The sequence below is a fragment of the Oryx dammah genome, unplaced genomic scaffold, assembly GCF_014754425.2.
Source record: "Oryx dammah isolate SB20612 unplaced genomic scaffold, SCBI_Odam_1.1 HiC_scaffold_18, whole genome shotgun sequence".
In the NCBI taxonomy this organism is placed as follows: domain Eukaryota; kingdom Metazoa; phylum Chordata; class Mammalia; order Artiodactyla; family Bovidae; genus Oryx; species Oryx dammah.
In genome coordinates this window covers 109,934,773-109,947,036 of record NW_024070202.1, presented here as the reverse complement: position 1 = coordinate 109,947,036, position 12,264 = coordinate 109,934,773, and the positions used below count along the sequence as shown (strand labels likewise).

The window sequence follows — 12,264 nt, the reverse complement described above, 5'->3', positions numbered from 1 at the left end:
TGTAGTAATATCTGTTATTCCCTGTTGCCTCCTCTCAAACAAGCCATGTGCTACTATTTTCACTTTATGGAAAGGGAATATGAGTTGTCCAATGTCACACAAACCAGGGAGGGGCAAAAAGGGATTTAAACCCAGGCTTATTCGCTCCAATTTGAGCTCATACACTCGATTTTCTCCAAAATTGCATCATGTTGAGATACAAAGGTAGACCCAGGCATTTTCTTGTGCACCATCTGCCGATAATTGCAGTATCTAAGGAAAGTAATTGGGCAGTAGCTCTACAAAGAGAAGTAAGTTGAGTCCCTCCTGACTCTCTCTTAGTCAATTTAAATTTCTTTCTACGCCTCCCTGACAAATATGTCTCAGGCATTTTAGTCCACAGGTGAGGTTCTCAAACATGGTATTCTATCTAGAAGGGCTCTGAAGTGTTGATGAAACTGCTGACCATATAGAAGGCATTCTGTGTGCATGAATATTCATAGATTTCACCACAAACTCAACAGGGACTATGATCCCAAATTTTTAATTCTGTTTTTTTGAAAATTGGAATTGTGTTTGCCCACTGCTAATGTTTTAGGATTTCTCACCTCTTCTAGAGTACTTCAAAGTTTATTAATGGAGAATGAATAATTCATCTTTAAATTCTTTCAGATTGTAGGAGATAGGTCACATAAGCCCCGATAGATTAATACTAATTTAGAGAAGATAGGAATTTGGGGAATTTTCACATTCTTTGCCTTTCAACAATCATTTTTACTTTCAAGAGATGTTTTTTTGGGGGTAATTATTCCCTGATAACCTTAAATTTATTTTAATGTCAATAAAAGTCTCTGTATCAAAGTTTATATTGCATATTCCATTCTAAATTTGTTTAGAAATATAGGTAATGTATTCATATAACAGAAAATTTAGATTAGAAACTATTTAAATATATAAGGAAAATAAAAAATATAGTTGTAAATCCTGACTTTTCATATACTATTTTATGATAAGTACATTTTATGTCCTAAAAGATTTATGGGTGGATATCAATAATATCACTGACTCAATGGACATGAGTTTGAAAAAATTCCAGAAGATAGTGAAGGAGAGGGATGTTTGGCATGCTGCAGTCCATGGGGTTGCAAAGAACTGGACGTGACTTAGCAACTGAACAACAGCAATCAATAGCACACATATATGTGTGTGTGTGTGTGTGTACATATATATATATATATATCTGTAATTTCAACAATGGGACCAAGGCACATTGAAATGTCACAGCAAAGTCATAGGGGTGCCCCAGTGATGAACCTGTTTTTACAGAACTTTTATTCCTACTTATGATTAACATTTTTGATGGACACTTTAAAGTTGAATTGCTCTCCAAAAAATTCTTCTAAAAAAACTTTATATGCCTCTCAGTGTATTGTAAGAATATGTATTTTTACCAGACCAATATGATCACTGATTATTTTTAATCTTCAGTCATTTGGAAGGTAAAAAATATCTTTTTATTTATGAACAATCTCTTTAAAATAGTCTGTATTTTTATTTATTTTATGACATTTATATCTGAGAAAATAGAACTTGTCAAAGGAACTATCTATAGTCATGAATTTATAAATGGTTTAATGTAGGATTTCTTATGCAATGTTTTCTAATAAATACTAGGCAATCATGTATATAACATACTGTATATTATCAAGAACAAGCAATTTATAATTACCAGTAAAAAATTATGACAATGTATTCTGGTTTTGTTAAAGGCTCTGATAACATAATAAATGGTCCTTTTCTTCAAATACATGCTACTTTAGTTGTAAGTTTTAAAAAATATTTCAATAACTCATTAACAATTTAAAATTTAATAAAATGACCTATATTAATAAATTAGGTTGTGAAGCTGTAAGTTTTCTTTGGAGAATAAAATGAAAATGGTATATGGTGATGGTGATGGTGAAGTCACTCAGTCGTGTCCGACTCTTTGCGACCCCATGGACTGTAGCCTACCAGGCTCCTTCGTCCATGGGATTCTCCAGGCAAGAATACTGGAGTTGGTTGCCATTTCCTTCTCCAGGGGATCTTCCCGACCCAGGGATCGAACCCAGGTCTCCCGCATTGGAGGCGGACGCTTTAACCTCTGAGCCACCAGGGAAGCCCATGAAGGTATATAATAATTAATAATAATTCAACAAGACAGCATAAAACTGAAGCAGTCACTTGATGCATGACAGCTTACACATCCTCAGGTTTACCTCATAGTCCAAATCCAGGTAGTCGAACTCCCCATTGGTGCGGAAGTGCTGCGTGCTTCTGTCCAGGGTGAGGTTGATGCTCCGGCCCTGGCGCTCAATGGCCACAGAGTGCCAGTGGCGATCGTCCAGCAGACTTCCTGTCATCACGGACGTGTGGCCGTATATGGGGCCAAGCTGGTTGCTTCCTGAATCACGTGAATGGAAAAGCAACCAGGTAAAGACACCAGAACTCTATGTCATCTCCTACACCATGGGCAGACATTTTTATGGCGTCTCTGGCTATTGTAGCTTACAGAGGACAACCAGCATGGAATGATACTTAAAAACAGTTGCATGTCCAAACTACATAAAAGCTATTAAAGATGGGGAAATCTCTGTTCCCTTAAAAACCATGAGCTTTATTTTTTTTCAATTACTGAGCCATGAATTCTGCTAAGTTTGGTATATTCCCTATGAAATCAGTGCCCCGTGGGCTCTGGAGCCAGAGTCCCTGGATTCTATGCTGTTCCATCACTGGCTTGCTCCATGATCCTGGCCAAGGTGACTGCTCTCTGAGCCTCTCTTTGGTCATATGTAAAAAGGGAAAAATTATAGTACCTGCTTTACAAAGTTGCTGTGAGAATTAAATTAATCTGTACAAGCAAAGAATTTATTTCTTGACATACAGTGAATGTTCGTTAAAAATTACCTGTTAATTTTTATTATTGTTGTTGTTATTATTATTATTGGTCAAGAAAATACAACATGACAAATATTTTCTGATTCCTAAAGCCATAATCTTAAGCACAACATAATATTTAACATCATGGAAAATTTACTCAAGTTATACTTTAAAATAAAAATCTTCAAAATTACATATGTAGCATTAGTTCAGTTTTGAAATAAGATCTCCATAGCAACAGGACTATAAATAAGAGTGGAAGGCTGTGAGAGTCTGAAATATTTATTAAGGTCATCTCTGGATGCTGTTTACATATTTTATACCATTTTCTATTTTGTCTAATCAAGCATTGCTTTTTATGGTCAGGCAAAACTAAATGCTATAAAATAGACTATTGCTTCAGAATAAATAGCATAATAGAAATAAAATAAACACACAATTGACTGAAGAATTGTTTCCTTTTTTCACATTTATGATGCTAATACACCTATACCTGACATTTTCTATGGATCTCCTATATGAATTTTTTTTCCCTTTTGGTGATAAAATCAAATGTTTCCCTGTGACTGTGATTATGACTGTGTACGTACATAGGGATGGGAGAGGAAGAAAATAAAGAATAAGTTTAAGTGAAAGAATACATTCAGTTTTATTACATTAAATATTTAGACTAGAAGACTAAGCAGTATCTAGCTGTGCCTGTATTAAGGAAATAGCATTAAAACTGAGAGTGGATATCTGAGTGGATGTGTTTCCATGGTTGTTATGAATTTGTCAATAACACTCTACGTAAACTGCTTTCCAATGACATGGTGATGATCTTTTTGTATGAGGCCATATGATCAGTTCATGTTTCAGAATAGTAACATCACACTCTTATAAGGCCCAGCAGCTTTTAAAGGCTACTCCGTGTGTTTCACTTTAAAAAAAATGAGAAAAGTTTGAAAAAATAAATTACTTTAGATATGATCCAATTTTATAAAGAATTAATATGTAAAGCATTAATCACTTATTTCCACCACTAAAATAAAAATAGTGTGGTCTAGTTCCTCCAGACATTTTCTTAAATTATATAAATATAATCATATAATTCATATACATATAAAATATTGATATAACATTTATAGTTTGCCTACTGTTTTAATTTAATGCCTGTCAATATTCCCCAAATTATTCACAGATATTTTAAACACATACCAATATATTTCTATGTGTTAATCTTTTTTCTTTCAATATTTGTAATTGTAACTAACATCGCAAAGTATACATCCTTGGACAGAAATTCTAGAGCTGTTTCTTATTATTTCTTTAAGATTACTGAATCAAAATATATAGAAAATTAAAATATCTGAAGATATATTATTAAATTGTTTTCTTGAAATATTTTTAGGACAAAGATCCTTTTTATTGCATAACATACTGATATAGATACTATCATTTTTTAAATTTATTTACTTGCTTGAAATAATTGGAATCATTCCTTTATTGTATATTTCTTTCATAGATAGCTTGATTGAGCATTTGGTGTTTATAGACTATAATTTTTCTTCAATGAGTTTTCCTTACATTTTTTGCTAATATTTTCTCCTAAAGTCTTAGTACAATTATAGCATGGAATGAATTTTCATTCAAGAATGACATTAAACTTCTCTATTTGAATTTTCCCAGCTTTTGAATTTTCCCATTTTCATTTTACAATTTCAATATAAAAATTTAAATATCTTTATATAATTTTAAAATCAGCTTTACTGGATAGTTTTCTTGTTACGGAAACCATTTTTTCTATCAGATAAGATTTTGAATGTGAAAAGTTTTATAATGAAGAATAATCTTTGTTGACACTATATTCAGTATTATAAACTGAAAAGAATTAACTGAAATTGTATTTTTTAGTATACTACTGATTTTCAAAGTAATAAAAGCAATATATGGGAAACAAGCCATATTTAAGGAAGTTAGAGCCATGTTGATAAGAAAATTGAGCAGGCAGGATCTCTTTGTGTTCTAATTTTCAATTTTATAGCTTTCCACTGGGATGCATTTAACATGCAAATTTTAGTTATTGATATAATCTAGACTACAAAATCTTTATAGAATTCTAAAATCACTAAACATAAAAATATGGAATATATGATGCCCTTCAAACAACTCTTGAATAAATTCTGAAAATTTTAGGCCAGCAAGAAGAGGATAGATATATTATTGATTTGCATAAATTGTAATTCTGATTGTCAGTATCTGTCTTGTGGACCTTCCCTTTAGTTTTAACTAAATCTTAACTACATTATCAAAATACAAACATGAATTAGGCTTGTCCATTTAGAAACAACAACAAAAGCCCAAAACAGAATAGTAACTCCTTCTTTGAGTTTCATCTCATTCTTTAATCAGCATATTATTTCTCTGATTCTTTCATTTCTAGTTGATTATACTTAAAATAGTCATTTGCACCCTTTTTATCTTAACTGACGACAATAAAACTACTATTCTTTCTATTTTACTGAGAGTAGATCAACAGTAACTATTATGTTGCCAGTGACCTCACTTTTCTGTTGTAAATGACATTTTAGGTGACTTCGACACAGCAGACCACAGAGGACAGCCTCTTCTCCTTCCCTGGTCTCTGTGATGCCATATACTCATATTTCCTCCTATTCACTGTCTCTTCTCAGGCTTCATGTAGCACCTTCTCCTGGCAATATCACACATGGAACTCCCTAATGGAATCTCAACTTTGACGACTCTCAGGCCGCTAAAAAGCACCATGTTCCAACAGATCTCTGCTGCTGCTGCTGCTGCTGCTAAGTCGCTTCAGTCGTGTCCAACTCTGTGCGACCCCATAGATGGTAGCCCACTAGACTCTTCTGTCCCTGGGATTCTCCAGGCAAGAACACTGGAGTGGGTCGCCATTTCCTTCTCCAATGCATGAAAGTGAAGTCGCTCAGTCATGCCCAACTCTTAGCGACCCCATGGACTGCAGCCTACCAGGCTCCTCTGTCCATGGAATTTTTTAGGCAAGAGTACTGGAGTGGGTTGCCATTGCCCCCTCCAACAGATCTCTAGACTTTCTCTATTGGAAAGAATTAGTACTCTTCCATTAGAAGAAACTGAAAAGAAAATAAGGCTTTCTGTATTTCTAAAAATGGTACAAATGTCTATTTGGAACTCAAGCCATACCCTAGGGTTATTCTTTATATGTTCCCTTTCTTTTTTACTCCATACTCAATTAATTACAAACCATACTAACTTTACAACCAAAACCATCTCCCAGGTGAATCTATTTTTCTACATCTCCCCTGAAAGCCACATTCTGCAAGCAGTGGTCATCTCAGTTATACCAGGCAGAAGTCCAGCTGTGACTCTCATGTTCATGCAAGCATTTTCTCTTACAGAAGTCTCAGTACATTTCTAAAAATAAGATCATGAGGCCATACAGTTTAAAGTCTACCAACAGCTTCCCATTCTTAAAATAACATCTAATTTCATCTTCTATCCTATGAATACCCATACTAGCCTCCTCATCTTATTCCTTGGGCAGATTGGGTCTTAGTCTCATGATTCTTTCTCAACTGCTTTGTCCCAGATATTTTCAGGGCTTGTTTTTGTCATCACTGAAACCTCATCATGAATATCTTCTTGGAGAGGACTTTCCTCACTACATATTCTAATATTTACCCCCTTGCCTACACAGTATCCTTTATCATATCAAGCTTGTTTAATTGACTTCATACTACTCATCAGTATTTGAGGCCATTTCTTCTGATTATGTTTTAAAATAATAGATAATACAGTGTCCAGCTGTATGCCAAATGCTAGTATCGAAACTGCATAGAACAGGTGTTGAATACATATTTACAAATGGGTATGTATATAAATATATATCAAGCACTATGAATTGAAAATGAATTGACAACAACATAATGTGAACTCTTTTTATAATTTACATTTTAAGGATTAAAGACCATTAGCATTTAACTAACAGGGATACCAATAAATGGAAGGAATGGTGCCAAAAATCAGAACATACCTAGGTTTAAACTGAAGACCAGCTTGGCTTTTTTGAGTTCCAAAGTAATATAATCCCCTTGCTGTCCTTCCCCGTGTAAGATTACCCCTTCACTTTCAGAAGTTTTAAATTTCAAGGCAATGACATCTTTCAGTGTTTTCATCTTCTTGTTTCTGAATCTATATGGTAACACAACATGGCCATCGAAGTTGATAACATCAGCCCCTAAAAGAAGAAATAAATAACATTTTAGTTTTGTTATTGTATGTTGACCTTCAGTGTGAAGCATATCTTTTTCCAATGGGTGTCCGCACTGAATAAATGACAGAAAAAGGGTTTTTTTTCCTTGAAAACTCATTAGTCCTGGGTTCTCCTTCTCTTTCTATTTTTGTTTTATTCTGTGTCTTGAAGTGGATTTTATGGAAAGGACTCGTACAGAATGATGATAGAAAACCCTTAATAATTTAAAACTCTGTCTTCAACTATCATACTAATAACATAAGTTCCATCAATGCTTCAAAATTTTGACTTAGAAATTTGGAGTTTACCTGAAAAGTAAAAATGTTAATCCCTGAGATATTATGAGACTTTAATATTTTCCTTCTTAAACGAGGGTAAGTGTTCATGATTTTAAATACAGATTTTGCTCACAAATTGTCTTTTCTATTACATAATAATAAAGGATCTTAGAAGGCAGAGTTTGTGGTATACTAATTTTCTAATTTTTTAATATTATACTACATTTTCAGTAAACTTTATGGTAGTACCTAGAGTTTATAGTGAATTGAACTTTAACTTGCTTTATCCCTGCTCTTAGGATGGCTGTTTCAAATTCCTTATTAACCCCTTGCCTTTCCAATAGAGAAGTGTGTTGCCCATGTTCTTAACTACTCTGAAAAAAGACAGTCTCACCCATATATGATTAGAAGAACACAAATCTAATCTATGCTGTGAGTAGTTGTAGTTTGATCTTAAGGAGTTTCACTGAAAACATGAAATTATATAAACTTTTACAAAGTATGAACAACTTTTTCCCACCCTCAGAAACAGACAGTGGGCAACAGTATAGTAACTATTTCTTATTCACCCCAGAAATAGGAAATGAAAGGATCTTATTTATTACGCACAGTTGCTTCGTGGGTTGCCGACCCACAGAATGGGTCAGTGATGACCTGCAATAATCCAGATCAAATTTTAAGTACAAATAGAATCTTAGTCACCCTAATCAGACCTTTTTCAATAAAAATACTTTTAGCTTTTAAAGTTGTAGAAAACCGAGTCACGTTGGCTCTAAAAATGACGATAGTATGTGTGTTCAGTTGTGTCCAGCTCCTTCTGACAACATGGACAATAGCCCAGCAGGCTCCTCTTGCCCTTTCCAGGCAAGAAGCTGGTGGAGCAGGTTGCCCTTTCCGCTTCCAGTGGATCTTCCCAACCCAGGGATCGAATCCGTGTCTCTTGGTCAAACCTAGTCACACTGGAAACCTAATCACATTCAATAGCTCTAATTATCTCAGGATTATAAGCCAGGAGGAAGCCTGCCTCTAGTTTGGGGTAAGATTGTGCCAGAGAACCCAGAGAGAGAGACACTGGAGAGAAACTAACAGCAAGTTGAAAACCTGACGTGAATATCTTCTTATCACACATCCTAGTTCTCTTGTTAGCTTTAATCAGCCTGGGGGATATTCTGGATCCTGGTAACAGTAACAATAGCCAGCTACATCATGGTGGTGAAGATGCAGAGCTACCAGAGGTTATAGTCACTCTTTTTTTCTGTGCAGTATTTGCCAGCATAAATTTTGCTCTTAACTAATGCCATAAAGTGAACTGTCACAAATCCGCTTATTTCAAATATTGCTTAAAAGTATCTCTAAGTTTTCTCTTCAAATCAGTAGACTTTGAATATTTTAAAAACATGACATATCTTGTTAGCAAAAACATTTCTGATTTTAAGTGACAGTTCAGAGAACCATCGCATTCTAAAAAGTTCACAAGGAAAAACATAAGTTGGAACTTTGTTTTAATTCTCACAGTCAATTATTTACCATAAGACTTTATACAGTCATAAAAAGACTTTCTTAATCAACGGAATTCTGTTCTGAGACTGTGAATCACAGAGGTTTATTTTACTATGGAGGAAAAAAAGCAGACATTAAATTTTGGCTTCTGCTAACACTGCAAAGCCAATTAGATTTTAGCTTAATCATCTATACTGTCACAGCTGAATTCCAATTGCACTATCTTTATCATCTGTGATGAGAGATAAAACAGAGAAAAAGTGGAATCTGATTATCAGATCCCAGGTGGAATTTATAATCCAGCAGTTGGCAGAAATTACTTTTTGTCTTGCAAAATGCATAAACAAAAAAGTCAGAAGGAGGGAGTAAATTCTGAATCCCAGAAAGTAATTCTGCAGTCAGTTTCATGTCAATGACAGCTGAATACAGACACATCATCATTTTATATACCTCCAATATATATTAATTGACAACAAACATTCCCCATTCATCTCTTAGGAAGTAAATGTTCCCAGAGCTTAGACAGAGGAAGGAATTCACCCCTCCTATGTTTTCTCCTAACTCAAAATCTACATTTAGTTTTGGGCACAGAATAGTGATTTATACAAATGTTGATGCCTTGCTTCCTTAGTTTTATGCAAATGAAAAAAGTGACAGGAAGGATGAGCATGTTTTTTTCTTCAGACAGTCCTAGGATATTAACAAAAACATGAAGAAATCTTATTCATGAGGATCAAATATCATCTTACAGGTGGTCAGTGGTCAGCTGATAAACATATAGTACTCTCTGAGCCAGGTCTCTCACCTTACCACATCCAAGCTGTTCTTCCAGAAATAGGTTAAATGCTTGCACAAAGTTAGCCTGTGGATGTGAACTCAGAGTTTGAAACTACAAATTTCCAGAAGTAATCTCTGGTATATAATTTATACATAAACATACACCATACACTTTTAAGAGACTCTGAGATATTGTAAAAATCTATCAGAGTTTATTTCTTTTTCCTACAACATACATTACAATTTCATTTGACTTCTAATAATATGTTGTGCTTATTTTGGGACAAGCCACATTTTTCCCCCTATTACCCTGATTGCTTTTCACTCCTTAGAGTAAAGTTTTCTCTGCAGTGATTAAATGTGTGGTTGAGCTGTTTAAGCAATCTGAACTACAATATGGCTAGTCAAAAAGTGAATGCAAAATCAGAGTGCGTCCATGATTTAGTTTCTAACAATAACTCAGAGAGGTTGGAGTGTGTCCAATTCATCAAATCATCATAGTAGAGAAAGCTTTTTCTTTTTTTTTTTTTATTTCATTGTTACTTACCCTTCAGTTTCTCTGAGTTTGTACACACTCAGATGAGATATTTTGGAAAAGTGTTTTTCATCTAAAGATTTTACAATTTTAAAAAGCTCCCTTGCTAATTTTTACTGCAAATGTAATATATGTTTATTGTTAAAAAAGAAATTAAACAACATTCTTAAACAATAAGAAATTAAACAATACATTTCCACAGAATGTAGAAAGTGAATCCCCAAAACAAGAGATCAGCAGTGTTAACTGGGTAACAGGTTGGTGCATCTTTCTAGATTTTCTCTCTCTCTCTAATGTATGGAATGATCTATATATTATTCCATATACATGAGTGTGTGTGTGTATTTAGAGAGAGGGTGGGGAAGGAAAAGAGCAAGGAGAATGTAGTTTCATTTAATTATGGTTCAAAATGTGTTTCTGGCAATGTATTTATAATGTGGAAACCTGACGTTTTCGTAAATTAATATATTGTAATGACCTTCATGCAGCAAGGTACTTACAATAAAGTAAGAATGTATATAATTTGAAATATAATTTATTATATTTATTTGAAAAAATTAAACTGTATTTGTATACAGCACCACAAAGTAAACAAATAAATACTTAGCAAATACTTCTGTTTTCCTGTTTTCTCTTAAATATTTCCTTATAGAAAACTTAGAATAGGAAGGTTTAAATAAGAAAAATAAAGGGACGATTCTATTTTCATGAAATAACCACTTACATTTCTGATTATTTTAATTTGTATATATGCAGTTTGGACAAGGAAATGGCAACCAACTCCAGTATTCTTGCCTGGAAAATCCCATGGACAGAGGAGCTTGGTGGGTGACAATTAGATACACAGAAGGATCATAGTCCATATAGTTTTGTTACTGAACACTATGTTTTTTTCTTTTATCTCATTGTTTTCCTCCAAATCAGGATTTTAATTAGCTAAAAATATATGATCATTTGGATGTCTGATTTCTTCATTGAGAATCTGCTTTACAGTTTCCTTTTTAATACATTTTTTATTTTAGAATGATTTTTGATTTAAATAAAAGTTGCAAGATACAATCGTGGGTTCCTACACACTCTCCACCCAACTTCCTCTAATATTAACATTTTATATAACTGAGTGCATTTGTGAAGTCTAAAACATCACTTGGTTGTTGTGATTTAGTCACTAAGTCATATCTGACACTTTTGGGACCCCATCGACTGTAGCCTATGAGATTTCCCAGGCAAGAATACTGGAGTGGGTTGCCATTTCCTTCTCTAGGGGATCTTCCTGACCCAGGGATCAAACTTACATCTCCTGCATCACAGGCAGATTCTTTATGACTCAGCCACTGGAGAAGCCCCAAGACATAAGTTAGGTATATCATTATTCACTGAAATATGCACTATATTTGGATTTTACCAGTTGTCACAAATTTGTTTGCTTGCTTTTCCTATTCCAAGAGCTAGTCCAGGATCTCACATTTCATTTTTGTTATCATCAAAAGTAGTGTTTGACTCTTTGCAACCCCATGGACTGCAGCACACCAGGCTTTCCTGTCCTTCCTATCATCTCCTGGAGTTTGCTCAAACTCATGTCCATTGAGTTGGTGATGCCACCCAACCAACTCATCCTCTGTTGCCCCCTTCTCCTAATGCCTTCAATCTTTCCCAGCATCAGGGTCTTTTCCAATGAGTTGTTTCTTCGCATCAAGTGGCCAACATACTGGACCTTCAGCTTCAACATCAGTCCTTCCAGTAAATATTCAGGGTTGCTATCCTTTAGGGTTGACTGGTTTGACCTCCTTGGTGTCCAAGGGACTCAAGAATCTTCTCAGCACCACAATTTGAGAACATCAATTCTTTGGTACTCATCCTTTTTTACGGTCCAGCTCTCACATTACTTAGTTTCCAGAAACTCCTCCAATCTGTGAAGGTTCCTCAGTCGTTCTTTGTCTTTCACAACTTTGACACTTTAGAAGAGTACTGGTCAGGTTATATTTTGCAGAATCCTTCTCAGTCAGGCGTGGTCTGTAGTTTTTTTGGGA

At 34.5% G+C, this 12,264-nt stretch overlaps 1 protein-coding gene across 1 annotated transcript in view; it reads right to left on the bottom strand.

Moving 5' to 3' along the window:
* Positions 1-12,264, bottom strand: part of CNTNAP2 (contactin associated protein 2) — a 1,413,967-nt gene that overhangs the window by 1,298,355 nt on the left and 103,348 nt on the right. The window contains exons 3-4 of the mRNA XM_040259921.1: positions 6,926-7,129; positions 2,238-2,422 (exon numbers count right to left, since the gene is read on the bottom strand). Of these exons, the coding sequence (XP_040115855.1) occupies positions 2,238-2,422; positions 6,926-7,129 (389 nt within the window). The remainder of the gene's footprint in view (positions 1-2,237; positions 2,423-6,925; positions 7,130-12,264) is intronic.